Raw genomic sequence first — 20,943 nt, 5'->3', positions numbered from 1 at the left:
TTAATTTTACCCAGCAAATTGGGTTGTTGATTTAACCCAGCATTATGGGTTGATTTTACCCAGCATACTGGGTCGATTCATTTTTACCATAGTACTAGCTTCTTCTTTTTTTTTTACTTCATACATGAATTAATGTTTACGTATTAACTTAAGTCCTCTAAACTATTTTAAATAAATACTCCACACAACCACTGGTTTGTATGATAATTTCTTAATATTTTTATCATATTTTAGAGTATAGTATATTTTATATAGTTTTGAATACATATTGCATACATTTAAGCTTGTTTAACACATATTAGAAGTAAAAATTTAACGTTTAGAAGTAATTGGAGTGTAATGGCCCAGTCTCTGTTGTGCCGTTTCCTCTGTAACGTCTCTGGATCTCGTGAGCTTGAGTCGTGTTCAGCGGAGGAACTTATAACCTCAGACCGACTCGGTTACTAACGTAACCTCGGTTCCCTGAGAGGAGGGAACGAGTATTGCGTAAGTAGCTTACGCTATGGGAAAACTCCTTTTCTCGAGAATATTGAAGTCTTTATGTAAAACGCATTGCAGCTGCACAGCTGACAGCAATGAACGAAGGCAGCTCGGTCATTGGCTGTGCTGCGGCAACTTGCTCGAACCAATGACGGGGCGACTCTGAATGCGCGACCAATGAGCGCGCTTCGCGCCCGCGCGCGTCAGAGCCCGCCAAGATGGGCGTGGCCAAGAGCTATATATTGGGCGCCCCGTCATGAGAGTTCTTTAGGTTAAAACGACTGAAGCGAACTAACCAAGCACAAGCACGGCAGCTTACGCAATACTCGTTCCCTCCTCTCAGGGAACCGAGGTTACGTTAGTAACCGAGTCGTTCCCTTTCGAGAGGTCTCTCCTATTGCGTAAGTAGCTTACGCTATGGGAACACCATGCAAAACGCCGTGCGTGCTGAACTTCGCCTTATGATAGCCAGAGGCAGGTGCCTGAGCTAAAAAAGCAAAGTTATCATCCAACTAGCCGGCAGAGGCGAGCTTTATATGTGGGAAAGAATACAGAGCGGCTAGAAGGCGCTCAGTGTGACACAAGCACATACATAATCTAGATACGAACTCGTAGTTCAACTAGCATCATGCTGATAGTACATTGGAATGCAGTGTCGGGACCTGTAGGTTGTAGAACCTGATAAATGTGGACGGTGAGGCCCAGCCTGCCGCCGCACAAATATCCTCGATCGGTATCCCGCTCGACCATGCCCAGGAAGAAGCCACACTCCTGGTGGAGTGTGCTTTGACTCCCCAGGGGCATTGAAGTCCCTTAGCTTCATAAGCCAGCGCTATAGCTTCAACTATCCAGTGAGAGATTCTCTGCTTTGAAACGGCGGAACCTTTCGTACGGCCGCCAAAGCATACAAACAGTTGTTCTGTCTGTCTGAATAGGGCAGAACGCTCCAAATACACTCTGAGAGCCCTAACGGGGCAGAGTAGATTAGCGTCGTGTTCGTCTGCTGGGGACGATAGCGCAGTTAGGGAGATAACCTGTGCTCTGAAGGGAGTGGTGAGCACTTTAGGAATATACCCATGTTTCGGTCTAAGGACGACCCTGCAGTCGTTAGGTCCGAATTCTAGGCAGGCAGCGCTTGTCGAAAGCGCGTGCAGGTCGCCCACTCTCTTGACCGAGGCGAGTGCCAGCAAGAGCGCAGTCTTGAGCGAGAGCTGTTTAAGGTGCACGGTTCGGAGTGGTTCGAACGGAGGCCCTTTAAGAGCGTCTAGGACAGTAGCTAGGTCCCAGATCGGCACTGAGGGGGGGCGTGAAGGGTTCATCCTCCTAGCGCCCCTTAGGAAACGAATAATTAGGTCGTTTCTTCCCAATGGACGTTCCATTACAGGGTCGTGTGATGCTGTGATGGCCGCCACATATACTTTGAGCGTGGAGGGGGCGCGGCCCGCCTCCAGAAGCCCTTGTAGAAAAGCGAGTACGTTCGTAATCTCGCATGTTTCAGGGTTCAGGCCCTTGGCATTACACCAGACACTGAACACTTTCCATTTCTGGGCATATAAGCGTCTCGTGGAGGGCGCCCGCGCCTCAGCGATGGTTTTTAGTGCTCCGCTCGTGAGGTTCCTGGGAACCCGTTGAGGGGCCATGCATGAAGGGCCCACAGATCGGGGCGGGGATGAAATATCATCCCGTTGGCCTTACTGAGGAGGTCTGGCCTCAGTGGAATCGGCCGTGGTGCAGATTGCATTTGCATCAGATCTGGAAACCATGTTTGGTTCTTCCAGAGTGGGGCTATCAGCAGCACTGCGTCTTTCTCCTCTCTGACCCGACTGATGACCTGCGGTAGCATCGCGATCGGGGGAAAGGCATATAAGGGACGGCTCGGCCAGCTCTGGGCGAGCGCATCCATGCTTTTCGTGAAGAAAAGGGGGCAGTGCGCGTTCTCCTTGGAGGCGAAGAGGTCGATCTCCGCTTTGCCAAAGGTTTTCCATAACCAGTGAATCGTCAGCGGGTTGAGAGCCCATTCTCCTGGGAGAATTTTGTCTCTGGATAGCATGTCCGCCCCCTGGTTCAGGGCACCTGGCACATGCGCTGCTCTCAGCGAGCGCAAGTTGTGCTGGGACCATAAAATGAGTCTCCTGGCCATTGAATGCATGGAGCTCGACCTGAGTCCACCCTGGCGATTTATGTACGATACTACCGTCATGTTGTCCGTTCGGACCAAGACGTGTTCGTTTCTCAGCTGTGGGAGCAGGGCTCTGAGAGCCAAAGCGACCGCTTTCATTTCCAGACAGTTTATGTGTAGGCGCTTCTCCGGGTTTGACCAAAAGCCGGAGACAGGCCTGCCCTCGTAAAGGGCCCCCCAACCTATTTTGGAGGCATCTGTCGTTATCATCTTTCTCCTTGTGTTCACACCCAGACTCACGCCTGACTGGTACCAGTCGGCGGCTTTCCAGTGCGTCAGGGCTTTTATACAGCCGTGGTTCGCTCTGATTAAAAGGTGGCCCGAACGCCACGCGTGAGTAGGGACGCGGCTCTTGAGCCAGCGTTGGAGAGGGCGCATATGCAACAATCCTAGCTGGAGTACGGCCGATGCTGAGGCCATGAGACCGAGCATCCTCTGAAACCGCTTGACGGGGGCGAGCGCGCCCGCCCTGAATGATGTTGCAAGGCGCCGGATGGTGAGCGCGCGCTCTGATGAGAGACGCGCTGTCATTTGCATCGAGTCTAGAACTATTCCCAGGAAAGAAATCCTCTGGCTGGGAGATAGTATGCTTTTTGCAAAATTGATTCTTAGACCCAGGCATTCTAAATGGCTGATAATCCAAGATCTGTGTGTTATTAACTGACTCTCTGATTGTGCTAGAATCAGCCAATCGTCGAGATAATTCAGTATTCGCACTCCCCTTCGCCTTAGGGGGGAAAGTGCTGCATCCATACATTTCGTGAATGTACGGGGAGCCAGGGACAGGCCGAACGGAAGTACTGTGTACTGGTACGACTGTCCCTCGAAAGCGAATCTCAGAAACGGCCTGTGATGAGGCGCTATTGGAATGTGAAAGTAAGCATCTTTCAGATCCACTGAGAGAAACCAATCTCCTGGGCGTACTTGCGCGAGGATATGCTTGGTTGTTAACATTCTGAACGAGCGAATCATTAGTGCTTTGTTCAGGTGTCTGAGATCTAGGATGGGGCGGAGACCGCCATCCTTTTTCGGGACGAGAAAATAGCGGCTGTAAAAACCTGCCTCGCTCAGAGAGGGGGGAACAGTTTCCACAGCGCCCTTTTCTATTAGTTTGCGCACCTCGGTGCGTAGAACATGTGAGCACTCTTTTCTCACTTTCGTCTCGACCACAGTCGTAAAACGTGGTGGTCTGCGAGCGAACTGGAGCGAGTATCCGTGCTTTACTATATTCAATACCCATTTCGGCATATCTGGAATATTTTCCCATGCCGCTGCGTGTACAGATATGGGCTGAATACAGGCTAGGGGCGGGCCGCTGTGACGCAGGGACCCGGCCAGCGAATCGCCTGAGCTCATAGCTCTCAGAGGCGCGGGCGCGCGCTGAGCAGCTGAGTGAATGGGCGCGTGTGTGATTACAGCAGCGCGCGCTGTGTCTGTAAAACTCGCAGCCTGGGCTGGGGTTGTGTTTGACACTGTAAGGACAGTGTTTATAAGTGGGGGTGCATAAACAGTGGTAGGCACACGCGTCACTTTTATAATGTTTCCCGCTTTTACTGGGGATGAATTTATAACTGTGTGAACAGTGCTTGTGTGTAGTGGTGCGTACATGACCGTAGGCACGTGATCTACATTCATGGGGTGCGCAGCTTGAGCTGGGAATGAATTTGGCACTGTTTTGACAGTATCTGGGAATGCACACCTTGTGGACATGTGAACCCTTAGTGACACAGGCAGAAAAAGACTCTTTTTGTGTTTTCTGTGCGTCGCCGTAAAAACGGCGTTTGTTTGCAGGTGAGCGAGCTCTGTGACTGGCCCATTGACTGCTGTATGAACATATCCAGCCGCCTGTAAGGGGACTGGGTAATGCTTGAGCTTTTGCAGAGAGAGTGGTCCGGCTTTTGCGAGACACGCACTCTCTCTTTTCATTCTTGTGGCTAGGACGGCTTTCGAGGCTCGGGGTTCAGCACAATCTTGGGCCGAGGACCCCGTCGCTCAGAAGGCGGCTTGCGGTTGTGAGAGCGCGAGCGGCGTCGAGCGTCAGCCTGAGGCGCGGGCTGAGAGGCGGTGGGGGCTGTTCTAGCCCGCTGCGGCTGCGGCGGCCTCTGTCTGCTCTGCGATGAGCTGGAGCGCTTGGGCAGGAAATGCCGCATAGCTTGTGAAGCATTCTGGGCCTCAGTGAAGCGTTCGGCGAAACCCTTAACCGCCGGTCCAAACAGCCCGCTGGTGGAGATAGGCGCGTCGAGAAATGGCGCCTTATCCGCGTCCTTCATCTCAGTCAGAGTCAACCACAGATGGCGCTCGAGAACAGTCAAATTAGCCATGGCACGGCCGATAGACTGGGCGGTGGCCTTCGTGGCTCGCAGGGCTATGTCAGTCGCGCTGCGTAGGTCCTTAAAGGCTTCGGGTTCGGGGCCAGACTCGTCCATAGAGCGGAGAAGCTTGGCTTGGAACACTTGAAGTACCGCCATAGAGTGAAGCGCTGATGCAGCTTGGCCGGCGGCGGCGTAGGCGCGACCGGCGAGAGCTGAAGTAGTGCGGCAGGGCTTCGAGGGGTGGGAAGCTTTGGCTTTCCATCCGGTGGTGGAGGGCGGGCAGAGATGATTGGCCACGGCCTCCTCGAGGGGCGGTGTTCCCTCGTAGCCTCTTTCCTTCGCGCCGTCCACAGAGGAGAGCGAGGAAGAAAAAGAAGGCTTTAGGCGCGCAGAGTGGGGGGCTTTCCACGACTTGGTGAGTTCGTCGTGAACTTCCGGGAAGAAGGGAGAAGGCCTTTGCCGAGGGGCCTGCTGGCGCCCCTGCAGAAACCACTCATCCAGTCGGCTCCGGGTTGGTTCTTCGGGAGAAGACCAATCGAGCCCGAGGTCTTCCACGGCCTTAGAGAGAACGCGGATAATCTCGCTATCCATGGTGGAGCCCCCGCTCGCGCTAGCTAGCGTCGACGGGGCGGGGTCGAGAGTGGAGCCCGGCCAGTCGTCCGATGCAGCGTCGATTGACAAGCTGTCATCCATTCCCCCGTCGTCCTCGGACGCGCCGAAAGTCACAAGGCCCACCGCTCTGCTAGAGGGGTGTGGGTCCGGCTGGGTGAACTGAACCGGCGGTGGGGAAGGCAAGAGCGGCGGTGAAGCATGCGGAGACTGGCTCGGCGTGACGTCACTGAGCTCAGGTTCAGGAAGCCTCTGTGAGCGGCGCTTTTTCTTAGTGCGCGGCTCGAACAGAGGGATGGCGGCGATGGGCTCGCTCACGGCGAAAGCGGCGAGGCGAACCCGCAGTGCGGAGAGACCCAGGTCGTCACATTCGGGGCATCCGCCCTTGGTCAAAGCAGCTTCTGCGTGGTCCCGGCCCAGGCAGCGAGCGCAGATGATGTGACGATCCCCGTCCGGGAGAAGGTCTCTGCACGACGCGCAGGAAGGCATTTGAAACAACGCCTTGGAAAATTTGCTCTTTTACAAGTGTCGCAGAGCGAACAGATGTAAATACTTGCGTGAGCAGTATCAGTAGGATCGCGTTAGAAGGCGTTAGAAGGCGGCTGAAGGTGCCGACGTCCTCGTAGCAAATCCCGCTGGTATGCTTTTCGACGGCGAAGCTTCAATAATCCGGAGGATCCAGCGAAGAAGGTGTTCGCTGAAGGAGATTAAATCTAAAGAACTCTCATGACGGGGCGCCCAATATATAGCTCTTGGCCACGCCCATCTTGGCGGGCTCTGACGCGCCCGGGCGCGAAGCGCGCTCATTGGTCGCGCATTCAGAGTCGCCCCGTCATTGGTTCGAGCAAGTTGCCGCAGCACAGCCAATGACCGAGCTGCCTTCGTTCATTGCTGTCAGCTGTGCAGCTGCAATGCGTTTTACATAAAGACTTCAATATTCTCGAGAAAAGGAGTTTTCCCATAGCGTAAGCTACTTACGCAATAGGAGAGACCTCTCGAAAGGGAACACAGAAATATGCTGTGACTCCATAACCTGTCCATAAACAATCCGTGTACAGTTCTGACAACATATTTTAACATCCTAAGTATTTATATTCTGTATCTTTTTTTTATTTAATCATAAAATGTTATGCAAGGCATCAGGCGTTTCTATCCTGCGAAAAGATCGACGTGACACTCGTGACTCACATCGCGCCCCTGTATGTTGCTTTGCATAAAATTAAATGATATACAGAACAAAAACGTATTTATAGATAAAGTAAAATGTACACAAAATGTATTTTACTGAAGACGTGCACCAAATTGACGGAGCTGCACTGCCCTCTCCTGAAGAGGTCGAAAAAGCCCACGATAAATATCTCAATCTCTGGGTTGTTACGTCTGATCCAGGATCTGGATAACACAAAATCTACCCAAACACTGGGTTGTTACATCCGACCCTGATTCTGAGTAACACAAAAACTACCCAAACATTGGGTTGTTACGTCTGACCCGGGTTCTGGGAAACACAAAAACTACCCAAACATTGGGTTGTTACGTCTGACAAAGGTTCTGGGTAAGACAAAAACTACCCAAACATTGGGTTGTTCCGTCTGACCCGGGTTCTGGGAAACACAAAAACTACTAAAACACTGGGTTGTTACGTCTGACCCAGGATCTGGGTAACACAAAAACTACCCAAACATTGGGTTGTTACGTCTGACAAAGGTTCTGGGTAACACAAAAACTACACAAACACTGGGTTGTTACGTCTGACCCAGGATCTGGGTAACACAAAAACTACCCAAACATTGGGTTGTTACGTCTGACCCAGGTTCTGGGTCACACAAAAACTACCCAAACACAGGGTTATGTTTGACCCAGGATCTGGGTAACACAAAAACTACACAAACATTGGGTTGTTACGTCTGACCCGGGTTCTGGGAAACACAAAAACTACCCAAAACACTGAAAGAGTAACCCAAAAAATGTACCCAAAAGGCTTAACCCAGGATTTGGGTAGAAAAAAGAACCCAAGATGTTTTAGAAAGAGTTTTGAAGGCGGGCTCTGTTGAGGAGCGAGGGATGGTGGGCCGTGAGGAAGTATTCTGACAGAATGATAAATAATGAACGGTGACGGGTCGCTCACAGAGGGAAGTGTGTGTGTGTGTGTGTGTGTGTGTGTGTGTGTGTGTGTGTGTGTGTGTGTGTGTGTGTGTGTGTGTGTGTGTGTGTGTGTGTGTGTGTGTGTGTGTGAGACAGTGATTGAGATTCATGTGTGTGTGTCTGTAGGGAAGGAAGCCTCGGGCTCTGTCAGAACAGCCCCGGATCAAAGCGCATGAGAGTCTAAAGCCCATAAAGCCCTGAGCAAACACACACACACACACACAGATCCTCACACTCATCCTGTGTTTGCTCTTAACTGACCTCAGAGTGATCAGAAGAACCAACGTTTCACACACACTGTACGTTCAACATGTTTAAGAAGTGCAGAATCAAATAATCCAGGCAAAAGAAAAAATCATATTTATTAGTTCTCATTTATATGCACCAATATTTTGTCATAATGATATTTACCTACATATATTTACACTAAACATTTCAATGCATGAAAAAACACATGAATAATTATTATTAAGAGATTTGAATTGATTCATTGAAATAGACAGTTTGAACTGATTCTCTGAAATGAATCAAACTAACCGACTCTTTTTCTGCTGAAGTTTAAATGAAAGACTCTATTCTCTCATTTTCATTTATATGCACCTGTATAACAATATAGTCATAAACAGCAATGTTTACCTACTGATATTTACTACAAATTTAATGCATGGAAAAAATCTCATTTGAAAGAGTTTTGAGTTGATTCATTGAAACTGATTCATTGAAATTACCAACTGTTCTGTTGAAGATTTGAATCGATTCAATAAAATAGGAAAGTTTGATCTGATACAGACTCTGTTTCTGCTGAAGTTTAAATGAAAGACTCCATTCTCTTATTTTCATTTCTATGCACCCCATAACAAAATATATTTGTAAACAGCATTACCTTATGATATTTATACTTAACATTTTAGTACATTAGGACACTGACACATGAACAGTTTTTGAATCGATTCATTGAAACTTTGCACTGATTCATTGATATCATATCTAATATTTTTTGTTTATATGCACCTGTATAACAATATTTTTGTGTGAGAGGTGGATGTTTTTGCTGAGCAGACTCTCTCTCTCACACACACACACACACACACACACACACTTCAAACGCCGAGCGAGACGATGTGTCACACACCACAGATGAACACAAACTCCTTTTCATTAGGTATTCCTTCACAAAACGCTACAGAATGTCAGCAAGAGAGTGAGGACGATGGGAGATTTGAATGGATAATTAATGTGTACACACATAAACACACACACACACACACACTCACTCATACAGGGACACACACACATACACTCACACTCAAAGTCACATTCAATGTTGTTTGTAGTGCTGGGAAGATGTTTGTGCAGTTTTCTGTGCATGTGACAGAAATAAAAGAGCAGAGAAGTGCTTACACTGATCCATGTGTGTGTGTGTGTGTGTGTGTGTGTGTGTGTGTGTGTGTGTGTGTGTGTGTGTGTGTGTGTGTGTGTGTGTGTGTGTGTGTGTGTGTAGTTGTGTCCACAGTACTGGCCTGAGAACGGTGTGCATCGGCACGGGCCGCTGCAGGTCGAGTTCGTCTCCGCTGATCTGGAGGAGGACATTATCAGCAGGATCTTCCGCATATACAACGCTGCACGGGTGTGTGACCATCACACACACACACTCACGCTCACACACACGCTCACACACACACACACACACACACACACCATCACACACACACACTCACGCTCACACACACGCTCACACACACACACACACACACACACACACTCACACACACACACCATCACACACTTACAGACACACACACACTCACACACACACACACTCTCACACATACTCACACACACTCACTAACACACATACTCTCACACACTCACTGACACACATACTCTCACACACTCACTGACACACATACTCTCACACACTCACTGACACACATACTCTCACACACTCACTGACACACATACTCACACACACACACACACACACACACACTAAGCGTTGACTTTCTGTGTGTCAGTTAATCTGCTTAAACTGTCAGAATCCTCATCTGTAACATCAGATGAACTGATGCAGAATTAACCAGTGACCCAATCAGCATGAACTCGGTGACCCCTAACCCCGACCCTGACCTCAGTGACCCCGACCCTGACCTCAGTGACCCCTGACCCCGACCCTGACCTCAGTAGCCCCTGATCCCGACCCTGACCTCAGTGACCCCTGACCCCGACCCTGACCTCAGTAGCCCCTGATCCCGACCCTGACCTCAGTGGCCCCTGACCCCGACCCTGACCTCAGTAGCCCCTGATCCCGACCCTGACCTCAGTGGCCCCTGACCCCGACCCTGACCTCAGTGGCCCCTGATCCCGACCCTGACCTCAGTGACCCCTGACCCTGACCTCAACACAACCGGCCACAGTCACCTCTCATTCATCATGACATCAGTGCAGTAATAGTGGAGGACATTATGTTTACCATGATAAACTATTTGTACACGACACTCCTTCTCACTTCTGACAACACACTGCTCCAGCCGACCAATCAGAGCACAGTGTGCTTTTCAGGAGGAGGGGCTTCATAGAGACAGGAAGTAAACAGAGCGTTACTGACAGACTGGGAAGAGAGGAGCCGCAACAATGGAGAATATGAGGAAAATAATCAACATTCAAGCAGGAAAACCTGTTCTAGTAGAGCCTGAAAACAAGTGCACAATAAGCCTCTTTATCATTTGTGTGTGTGTGTGTGTGTGTGTGTGTGTGTGTGTGTGTGTGTGTGTGTGTGTGTGTGTGTGTGTGTGTGTGTGTGTGTGTGTGTGTGTGTGTGTGTTTGTTTCAGCCTCAGGATGGGTACCGGATGGTCCAGCAGTTCCAGTTTCTGGGCTGGCCGATGTACCGGGACACTCCCGTCTCCAAGCGCTCGTTCCTCAAGCTCATCCATCAGGTGGACAAGTGGCAGGAGGAGTACGATGGGGGAGAGGGGAGGACCGTCGTCCACTGTCTGTGCGTGAGATAATCACACACACACAAACACACACACACAACTGAGAAAACAGCCGCTCAGAAAGCATCAGATATGGTTTGCACATCACGTTTATTTCTACAGCACTTTCTACAATAGTTTTACAGTATTAAACATGAAGAAGAGTGTCAGCTTTAGTCTCTATTATAAAGCGTCTCTCAGCGTGTTCATGCTCATCTGACCTCGACCGACTGAATAGGAGAAATGAAGAGGGCGGAGCCTCAGAGCCACGCCCACCTGTTACATCATCACCACACGGACCAATGGGAGATCAGAGGTGTTTCCCAGCCGGAGTCAGAAAACTAACTTCGTTTTGGCCTGATTTAGTTTGAAATTACGTTCTTCGATTTCATTTGAATTACATCGTAAAGTTGTGAGGATTCGAGAATCATAAAGAATCATAAGTTTATGACGTGAATCTGAGATTGAACTTTTATGTGACAGAAATTATAGTTAAAACCAAAAAAACTATATAGTGAATCAATTGTAGCTGAACTGGATGAAATAATATATAGTAGAATAGCAAAATTAAAAACACAATCTATTCAAGTTTGTAAAAATCACACAAAAAAATTTTTTTATTTGAAATTATTTATTTATTATAGTTTTATGATTTAATTAAATTTAGTAAGCATTTTATTTAGATTGTTTTTTTTACATGTTCATGATTTCATTTAATTTTTATGTTATTATAATTTACTTTCACTTTATATTTTTACGATGTAATGGGCTGTAAGTCTGTAAGGTCGATTGACTGAATGCAAACTCAAGTATTTAAACATAAACTAAACTTTTACTTCTGATTATTAAAAGACAATATTCAGTAATAATCTATTTAACTGCATTGACCATATGAGATGAGAACAAAATAAAGATGCTGAATCTGAATTTGTCTCATATTTGATGATGTTTCATCATTGATTCTGATATTTTCCTGTTTATTACTGTGAAGCTGCTGTGAAATGATCATGTATAAATATGATATAATAATATAAACTAGAAAAACTAAAATCCCACACACATCTACTCAAGTTTTTTTTTTAATATTTATTACAATTTTATGATTTAATTCATTTTAGAAAGCATTTTTTTATTTTTTGTACATGCTCATGATTTAATTAGTTTTATTCTGTTTAATTTTATTTTATAATAATTTACTTTCACTTTATACTTTTATGATTTAATGGGCTGTAAGCCTGAGGAAGGTCGAGCAAACTCAAGTATTTAAACATGAACTAAACTTTTACTCCTGATTAATAAAAGACTGCACTGATTTTAACACTCTCAGATGAGAACTAAATAATAACTCTATGATCTTCTGTACAGCTGTTTTAAAGCTGAATCTGAATTTGATGAAGTTTGCATCGTTGATTCTGTTTATATTTCTGCAAATTCAGATTTGAAACAATTCAAAAACGTTTTGCATCATTAATTCTGATATTTATTACTGTGAAGCTTCTGTGAAACATCTGTAGAAATCGTGAAATAAAGGAGACTCGACTCATGAAAACACAAGTGTGTCGAACACAATCCCCCATGATCCTCTCTGTTCGCAGCAGTGAAACTGCTCAATGATCATCAGTGACGTCATTCCTCATATCTGAAGAGTTTTATGATCATCATCAGTGATGTCATTCCTCATATCTGAAGAGTTTTATGATCATCAGTGATGTCATTCTTCATATCTGAAGAGTTTGATGATCATCATCAGTGATGTCATTCCTCATATCTGAAGAGTTTTATGATCATCAGTGATGTCATTCCTCATATCTGAAGAGTTTGATGATCATCATCAGTGATGTCATTCCTCATATCTGAAGAGTTTTATGATCATCAGTGATGTCATTCCTCATATCTGAAGAGTTTGATGATCATCATCAGTGATGTCATTCCTCATATCTGAAGAGTTTTATGATCATCAGTGATGTCATTCCTCATATCTGAAGAGTTTTATGATCATCATCAGTGATGTCATTCCTCATATCTGAAGAGTTTTATGATCATCATCAGTGATGTCATTCCTCATATCTGAAGAGTTTTATGATCATCAGTGATGTCATTCTTCATATCTGAAGAGTTTTATGATCATCAGTGATGTCATTCCTCATATCTGAAGAGTTTTATGATCATCAGTGATGTCATTCTTCATATCTGAAGAGTTTTATGATCATCAGTGATGTCATTCCTCATATCTGAAGAGTTTTATGATCATCAGTGATGTCATTCTTCATATCTGAAGAGTTTTATGATCATCAGTGATGTCATTCTTCATATCTGAAGAGTTTTATGATCATCAGTGATGTCATTCCTCATATCTGAAGAGTTTTATGATCATCATCAGTGATGTCATTCCTCATATCTGAAGAGTTTTATGATCATCATCAGTGATGTCATTCTTCATATCTGAAGAGTTTTATGATCATCAGTGATGTCATTCTTCATATCTGAAGAGTTTTATGATCATCAGTGATGTCATTCCTCATATCTGAAGAGTTTTATGATCATCATCAGTGATGTCATTCCTCATATCTGAAGAGTTTTATGATCATCATCAGTGATGTCATTCCTCATATCTGAAGAGTTTTATGATCATCATCAGTGATGTCATTCCTCATATCTGAAGAGTTTTATGATCATCAGTGATGTCATTCTTCATATCTGAAGAGTTTTATGATCATCAGTGATGTCATTCTTCATATCTGAAGAGTTTTATGATCATCAGTGATGTCATTCTTCATATCTGAAGAGTTTGATGATCATCATCAGTGATGTCATTCCTCATATCTGAAGAGTTTTATGATCATCATCAGTGATGTCATTCCTCATATCTGAAGAGTTTGATGATCATCAGTGATGTCATTCCTCATATCTGAAGAGTTTTATGATCATCAGTGATGTCATTCCTCATATCTGAAGAGTTTTATGATCATTATCAGTGATGTCATTCCTCATATCTGAAGAGTTTTATGATCATCATCAGTGATGTCATTCCTCATATCTGAAGAGTTTTATGATCATCAGTGATGTCATTCTTCATATCTGAAGAGTTTGATGATCATCAGTGATGTCATTCCTCATATCTGAAGAGTTTTATGATCATCATCAGTGATGTCATTCCTCATATCTGAAGAGTTTGATGATCATCAGTGATGTCATTCCTCATATCTGAAGAGTTTTATGATCATCAGTGATGTCATTCCTCATATCTGAAGAGTTTTATGATCATTATCAGTGATGTCATTCCTCATATCTGAAGAGTTTTATGATCATCATCAGTGATGTCATTCTTCATATCTGAAGAGTTTGATGATCATCAGTGATGTCATTCCTCATATCTGAAGAGTTTTATGATCATCAGTGATGTCATTCCTCATATCTGAAGAGTTTTATGATCATCAGTGATGTCATTCCTCATATCTGAAGAGTTTTATGATCATCATCAGTGATGTCATTCCTCATATCTGAAGAGTTTTATGATCATCAGTGATGTCATTCCTCATATCTGAAGAGTTTTATGATCATCAGTGATGTCATTCCTCATATCTGAAGAGTTTTATGATCATCATCAGTGATGTCATTCCTCATATCTGAAGAGTTTGATGATCATCAGTGATGTCATTCCTCATATCTGAAGAGTTTTATGATCATCAGTGATGTCATTCCTCATATCTGAAGAGTTTTATGATCATCAGTGATGTCATTCTTCATATCTGAAGAGTTTTATGATCATCAGTGATGTCATTCCTCATATCTGAAGAGTTTTATGATCATCAGTGATGTCATTCTTCATATCTGAAGAGTTTTATGATCATCAGTGATGTCATTCCTCATATCTGAAGAGTTTTATGATCATCAGTGATGTCATTCTTCATATCTGAAGAGTTTTATGATCATCAGTGATGTCATTCTTCATATCTGAAGAGTTTTATGATCATCAGTGATGTCATTCTTCATATCTGAAGAGTTTTATGATCATCAGTGATGTCATTCCTCATATCTGAAGAGTTTTATGATCATCATCAGTGATGTCATTCCTCATATCTGAAGAGTTTTATGATCATCATCAGTGATGTCATTCCTCATATCTGAAGAGTTTTATGATCATCATCAGTGATGTCATTCCTCATATCTGAAGAGTTTTATGATCATCAGTGATGTCATTCTTCATATCTGAAGAGTTTTATGATCATCAGTGATGTCATTCTTCATATCTGAAGAGTTTTATGATCATCAGTGATGTCATTCTTCATATCTGAAGAGTTTGATGATCATCATCAGTGATGTCATTCCTCATATCTGAAGAGTTTTATGATCATCATCAGTGATGTCATTCCTCATATCTGAAGAGTTTGATGATCATCAGTGATGTCATTCCTCATATCTGAAGAGTTTTATGATCATCAGTGATGTCATTCCTCATATCTGAAGAGTTTTATGATCATTATCAGTGATGTCATTCCTCATATCTGAAGAGTTTTATGATCATCATCAGTGATGTCATTCTTCATATCTGAAGAGTTTGATGATCATCAGTGATGTCATTCCTCATATCTGAAGAGTTTTATGATCATCATCAGTGATGTCATTCCTCATATCTGAAGAGTTTGATGATCATCAGTGATGTCATTCCTCATATCTGAAGAGTTTTATGATCATCAGTGATGTCATTCCTCATATCTGAAGAGTTTTATGATCATTATCAGTGATGTCATTCTTCATATCTGAAGAGTTTGATGATCATCAGTGATGTCATTCCTCATATCTGAAGAGTTTTATGATCATCATCAGTGATGTCATTCTTCATATCTGAAGAGTTTGATGATCATCAGTGATGTCATTCATCATATCTGAAGAGTTTTATGATCATCAGTGATGTCATTCCTCATATCTGAAGAGTTTTATGATCATCATCAGTGATGTCATTCCTCATATCTGAAGAGTTTTATGATCATCAGTGATGTCATTCCTCATATCTGAAGAGTTTTATGATCATCATCAGTGATGTCATTCCTCATATCTGAAGAGTTTTATGATCATCAGTGATGTCATTCCTCATATCTGAAGAGTTTTATGATCATCATCAGTGATGTCATTCCTCATATCTGAAGAGTTTGATGATCATCAGTGATGTCATTCCTCATATCTGAAGAGTTTTATGATCATTATCAGTGATGTCATTCCTCATATCTGAAGAGTTTTATGATCATCAGTGATGTCATTCCTCATATCTGAAGAGTTTTATGATCATCAGTGATGTCATTCCTCATATCTGAAGAGTTTTATGATCATCAGTGATGTCATTCCTCATATCTGAAGAGTTTGATGATCATCATCAGTGATGTCATTCCTCATATCTGAAGAGTTTTATGATCATCATCAGTGATGTCATTCTTCATATCTGAAGAGTTTGATGATCATCAGTGATGTCATTCATCATATCTGAAGAGTTTTATGATCATCAGTGATGTCATTCCTCATATCTGAAGAGTTTTATGATCATCATCAGTGATGTCATTCCTCATATCTGAAGAGTTTTATGATCATCAGTGATGTCATTCCTCATATCTGAAGAGTTTGATGATCATCAGTGATGTCATTCCTCATATCTGAAGAGTTTTATGATCATTATCAGTGATGTCATTCCTCATATCTGAAGAGTTTTATGATCATCAGTGATGTCATTCCTCATATCTGAAGAGTTTTATGATCATCAGTGATGTCATTCCTCATATCTGAAGAGTTTTATGATCATCAGTGATGTCATTCCTCATATCTGAAGAGTTTGATGATCATCATCAGTGATGTCATTCTTCATTTCTGAAGAGTTTTATGATCATCAGTGATTTCATTCCTCATATCTGAAGAGTTTGATGATCATCAGTGATGTCATTCCTCATATCTGAAGAGTTTGATGATCATCATCAGTGTTGTCATTCCTCATATCTGAAGAGTTTTATGATCATCATCAGTGATGTCATTCCTCATATCTGAAGAGTTTTATGATCATTATCAGTGATGTCATTCCTCATATCTGAAGAGTTTTATGATCATCAGTGATGTCATTCTTCATATCTGAAGAGTTTGATGATCATCATCAGTGATGTCATTCCTCATATCTGAAGAGTTTTATGATCATCATCAGTGATGTCATTCCTCATATCTGAAGAGTTTGATGATCATCAGTGATGTCATTCCTCATATCTGAAGAGTTTTATGATCATCAGTGATGTCATTCCTCATATCTGAAGAGTTTTATGATCATTATCAGTGACGTCATTCCTCATATCTGAAGAGTTTTATGATCATCAGTGATGTCATTCTTCATATCTGAAGAGTTTGATGATCATCATCAGTGATGTCATTCCTCATATCTGAAGAGTTTTATGATCATCATCAGTGATGTCATTCCTCATATCTGAAGAGTTTGATGATCATCAGTGATGTCATTCCTCATATCTGAAGAGTTTTATGATCATCAGTGATGTCATTCCTCATATCTGAAGAGTTTTATGATCATCAGTGATGTCATTCCTCATATCTGAAGAGTTTTATGATCATTATCAGTGATGTCATTCCTCATATCTGATGAGTTTTATGATCATCATCAGTGATGTCATTCCTCATATCTGTAGAGTTTTATGATCATCATCAGTGATGTCATTCCTCATATCTGAAGAGTTTTATGATCATCAGTGATGTCATTCCTCATATCTGAAGAGTTTGATGATCATCATCAGTGATGTCATTCCTCATATCTGAAGAGTTTTATGATCATCAGTGATGTCATTCCTCATATCTGAAGAGTTTTATGATCATCAGTGATGTCATTCCTCATATCTGAAGAGTTTTATGATCATCAGTGATGTCATTCCACATATCTGAAGAGTTTTATGATCATCAGTGATGTCATTCCTCATATCTGAAGAATTTGATGATCATCATCAGTGATGTCATTCCTCATATCTGAAGAGTTTTATGATCATCAGTGATGTCATTCCTCATATCTGAAGAGTTTTATGATCATCAGTGATGTCATTCTTCATATCTGAAGAGTTTTATGATCATCATCAGTGATGTCATTCCTCATATCTGAAGAGTTTGATGATCATCATCAGTGATGTCATTCCTCATATCTGAAGAGTTTTATGATCATCAGTGACGTCATTCCTCATATCTGAAGAGTTTTATGATCATCATCAGTGATGTCATTCCTCATATCTGAAGAGTTTTATGATCATCAGTGATGTCATTCTTCATATCTGAAGAGTTTTATGATCATCAGTGATGTCATTCCTCATATCTGAAGAGTTTTATGATCATCAGTGATGTCATTCCTCATATCTGAAGAGTTTAATGATCATCATCAGTGATGTCATTCCTCATATCTGAAGAGTTTTATGATCATCATCAGTGATGTCATTCCTCATATCTGAAGAGTTTGATGATCATCATCAGTGATGTCATTCTTCATATCTGAAGAGTTTTATGATCATCAGTGATGTCATTCTTCATATCTGAAGAGTTTAATGATCATCAGTGATGTCATTCCTCATATCTGAAGAGTTTTATGATCATCAGTGATGTCATTCCTCATATCTGAAGAGTTTTATGATCATCAGTGATGTCATTCCTCATATCTGAAGAGTTTTATGATCATCATCAGTGATGTCATTCCTCATATCTGAAGAGTTTTATGATCATCAGTGATGTCATTCCTCATATCTGAAGAGTTTTATGATCATCATCAGTGATGTCATTCTTCATATCTGATGAGTTTTATGATCATCAGTGATGTCATTCCTCATATCTGAAGAGTTTGATGATCATCATCAGTGATGTCATTCCTCATATCTGAAGAGTTTTATGATCATCATCAGTGATGTCATTCCTCATATCTGAAGAGTTTTATGATCATCAGTGATGTCATTCCTCATATCTGAAGAGTTTTATGATCATCATCAGTGATGTCATTCTTCATATCTGATGAGTTTTATGATCATCAGTGATGTCATTCCTCATATCTGAAGAGTTTGATGATCATCATCAGTGATGTCATTCCTCATATCTGAAGAGTTTTATGATCATCATCAGTGATGTCATTCTTCATATCTGAAGAGTTTTATGATCATCAGTGATGTCATTCCTCATATCTGATGAGTTTTATGATCATCAGTGATGTCATTCTTCATATCTGAAGAGTTTGATGATCATCATCAGTGATGTCATTCCTCATATCTGAAGAGTTTTATGATCATCATCAGTGATGTCATTCCTCATATCTGATGAGTTTTATGATCATCAGTGATGTCATTCCTCATATCTGAAGAGTTTGATGATCATCATCAGTGATGTCATTCCTCATATCTGAAGAGTTTTATGATCATCATCAGTGATGTCATTCCTCATATCTGAAGAGTTTGATGATCATCAGTGATGTCATTCTTCATATCTGTAGAGTTTTATGATCATCATCAGTGATGTCATTCCTCATATCTGAAGAGTTTGAGTGTCTTCCTCTGATGTGAAGAGAAACACTGCCATCTACTGGCCGAACACATTCACTGCACTTCAGATCTACATTCACATATTTATATCAAATATTTCCATTATTAGATTGAATGGCTTCACCATAAAGTCTGATTTTACACGACTTATTAAAAAACAAAGATACCTTTAATGTTTTTTTGGGGGGGAAAAGTCTCTTTTGTTTATTTGTTTACAAAAAAATTGTAAAAACAGTGAAATATTATTCAACATCTGTTTTGTATGTGGATTTGTCGATGTTGAAACTGATGCATTTTATTGTTCAGGATTCTTTGATGAATAGAAAGTTCAAAAGAACAGCATTTATTTGAAATATAATCTGTTTTAACGTTATAAATGTGTTTAATGTCACTTTTAATCATTTTTTTCTTTCTTACCCCACATTTATCAATGGTAATGCATCACAAAAAAATGTTCTACATGTTTGCAACATTGATAATAGTCATAAATGTTTCTTGAGCATCAAATCCTCATATTATAGTGATTTCTGAAGGATCATGTGACACTGAAGACTGGAGTAATGATGCTGAAAATTCAGCTTTGATCACAGGAATAAATTACACTTTACTATATATTCACATAGAAAACAGCTGAACAGCAGAAGAGACTCTCAGAAACATAAAATCATAATTATTCCAAACTTTTGAGCGCTAGTGTATCTGTATTAATATAAACTGAATCTGACTTCAGTTTTCGCGACAGGTTTCCTGATCCAGTGTCACTTTCTTTACAAAAATATTTTCCGACAAAGTCACTTCCGTTATTGTTGCTATTGTAAAGTCGTAATCAGAGGTGTCAAGTAACGAAGTACAAATTTTTCGTTACCTTACTTACAGAAATTTAGAAAAGTAGAAATTTGGGGTATTTATACTTTACTGGAGTAATTATTTGTCAGCCGTCTTTATACTTTCTACTCCTTACATTTTAAAAATAGCCTCGTTACTCCTATTTCATTCCGGCTTGTCATCGTTAAAAAAAAAACAAAAAAACTATCCAGATAAATCGCACCATCCGGAGAGAGTGAATGTGATTGTGATTGGACGAGAAGTATAAACTTATTCCGACACACTATTGGTTTGTACGTGGTCCATCGCACATGTATTACACATATATGCTTCTTTAATGTATTTGCATTATTCTAAAATGCATTCATTTTCAGTGGACATATATGCGGCTGAAACATGCCTAGTGCAACCCAAACTTCTCAACATTAACATTTTAATATAACATTACAGTCATTATGGCCTTTAGAAGAGCTGGTGTAGTGCACTATAGGCCTCTGTGAGCTTTTGTCTTTAATGCCTTTTTTTCCTTACATTACTTTTACTTTTATAGTTTTGAAACCAGTACTTTTACACTTTTACTTGAGTAAAAAGCTTGAGTTGATACTTCAGCTTCTACAGAAGTCTTTTTAAACACTAGTATCTATACTTATACCTGAGTAATGCATGTGAATACTTTTGTATAGAAGCTTGTTTCCGCCACAGAATAAAGAATTTTAAAAGATAATTGTGACTTTATTTCTCAGAATTGCGTGAAATAAAGTCTCAATTGTTATAAAGTCAGAATTGCGAGAGAAAAAACATACAAATTCCGACTGTATATCTCGCAATTCTGACATATTTTCTCCTATTTTGTGAGATATAAAGCCCAATTCTATG

The 20,943-nt window shown here is 41.9% G+C and overlaps 1 protein-coding gene across 1 annotated transcript in view; it reads left to right on the top strand.

Moving 5' to 3' along the window:
• The window catches only part of LOC143739996 (receptor-type tyrosine-protein phosphatase mu-like), a 360,798-nt gene that overhangs the window by 334,043 nt on the left and 5,812 nt on the right, over positions 1-20,943 (top strand). The window contains exons 31-32 of the mRNA XM_077232010.1: positions 9,227-9,352; positions 10,556-10,719. Coding sequence (XP_077088125.1) covers positions 9,227-9,352; positions 10,556-10,719 — 290 coding nt within the window. The remainder of the gene's footprint in view (positions 1-9,226; positions 9,353-10,555; positions 10,720-20,943) is intronic.

Source organism: Siphateles boraxobius, unplaced genomic scaffold (genome assembly GCF_051911475.1).
Source record: "Siphateles boraxobius isolate OS27281-9 unplaced genomic scaffold, OSU_SipBor_1 161, whole genome shotgun sequence".
In the NCBI taxonomy this organism is placed as follows: Eukaryota; Metazoa; Chordata; class Actinopteri; order Cypriniformes; family Leuciscidae; genus Siphateles; species Siphateles boraxobius.
Note: the sequence above shows the minus strand (reverse complement) of the source record. Positions and strands in the feature narration are given on the sequence as shown.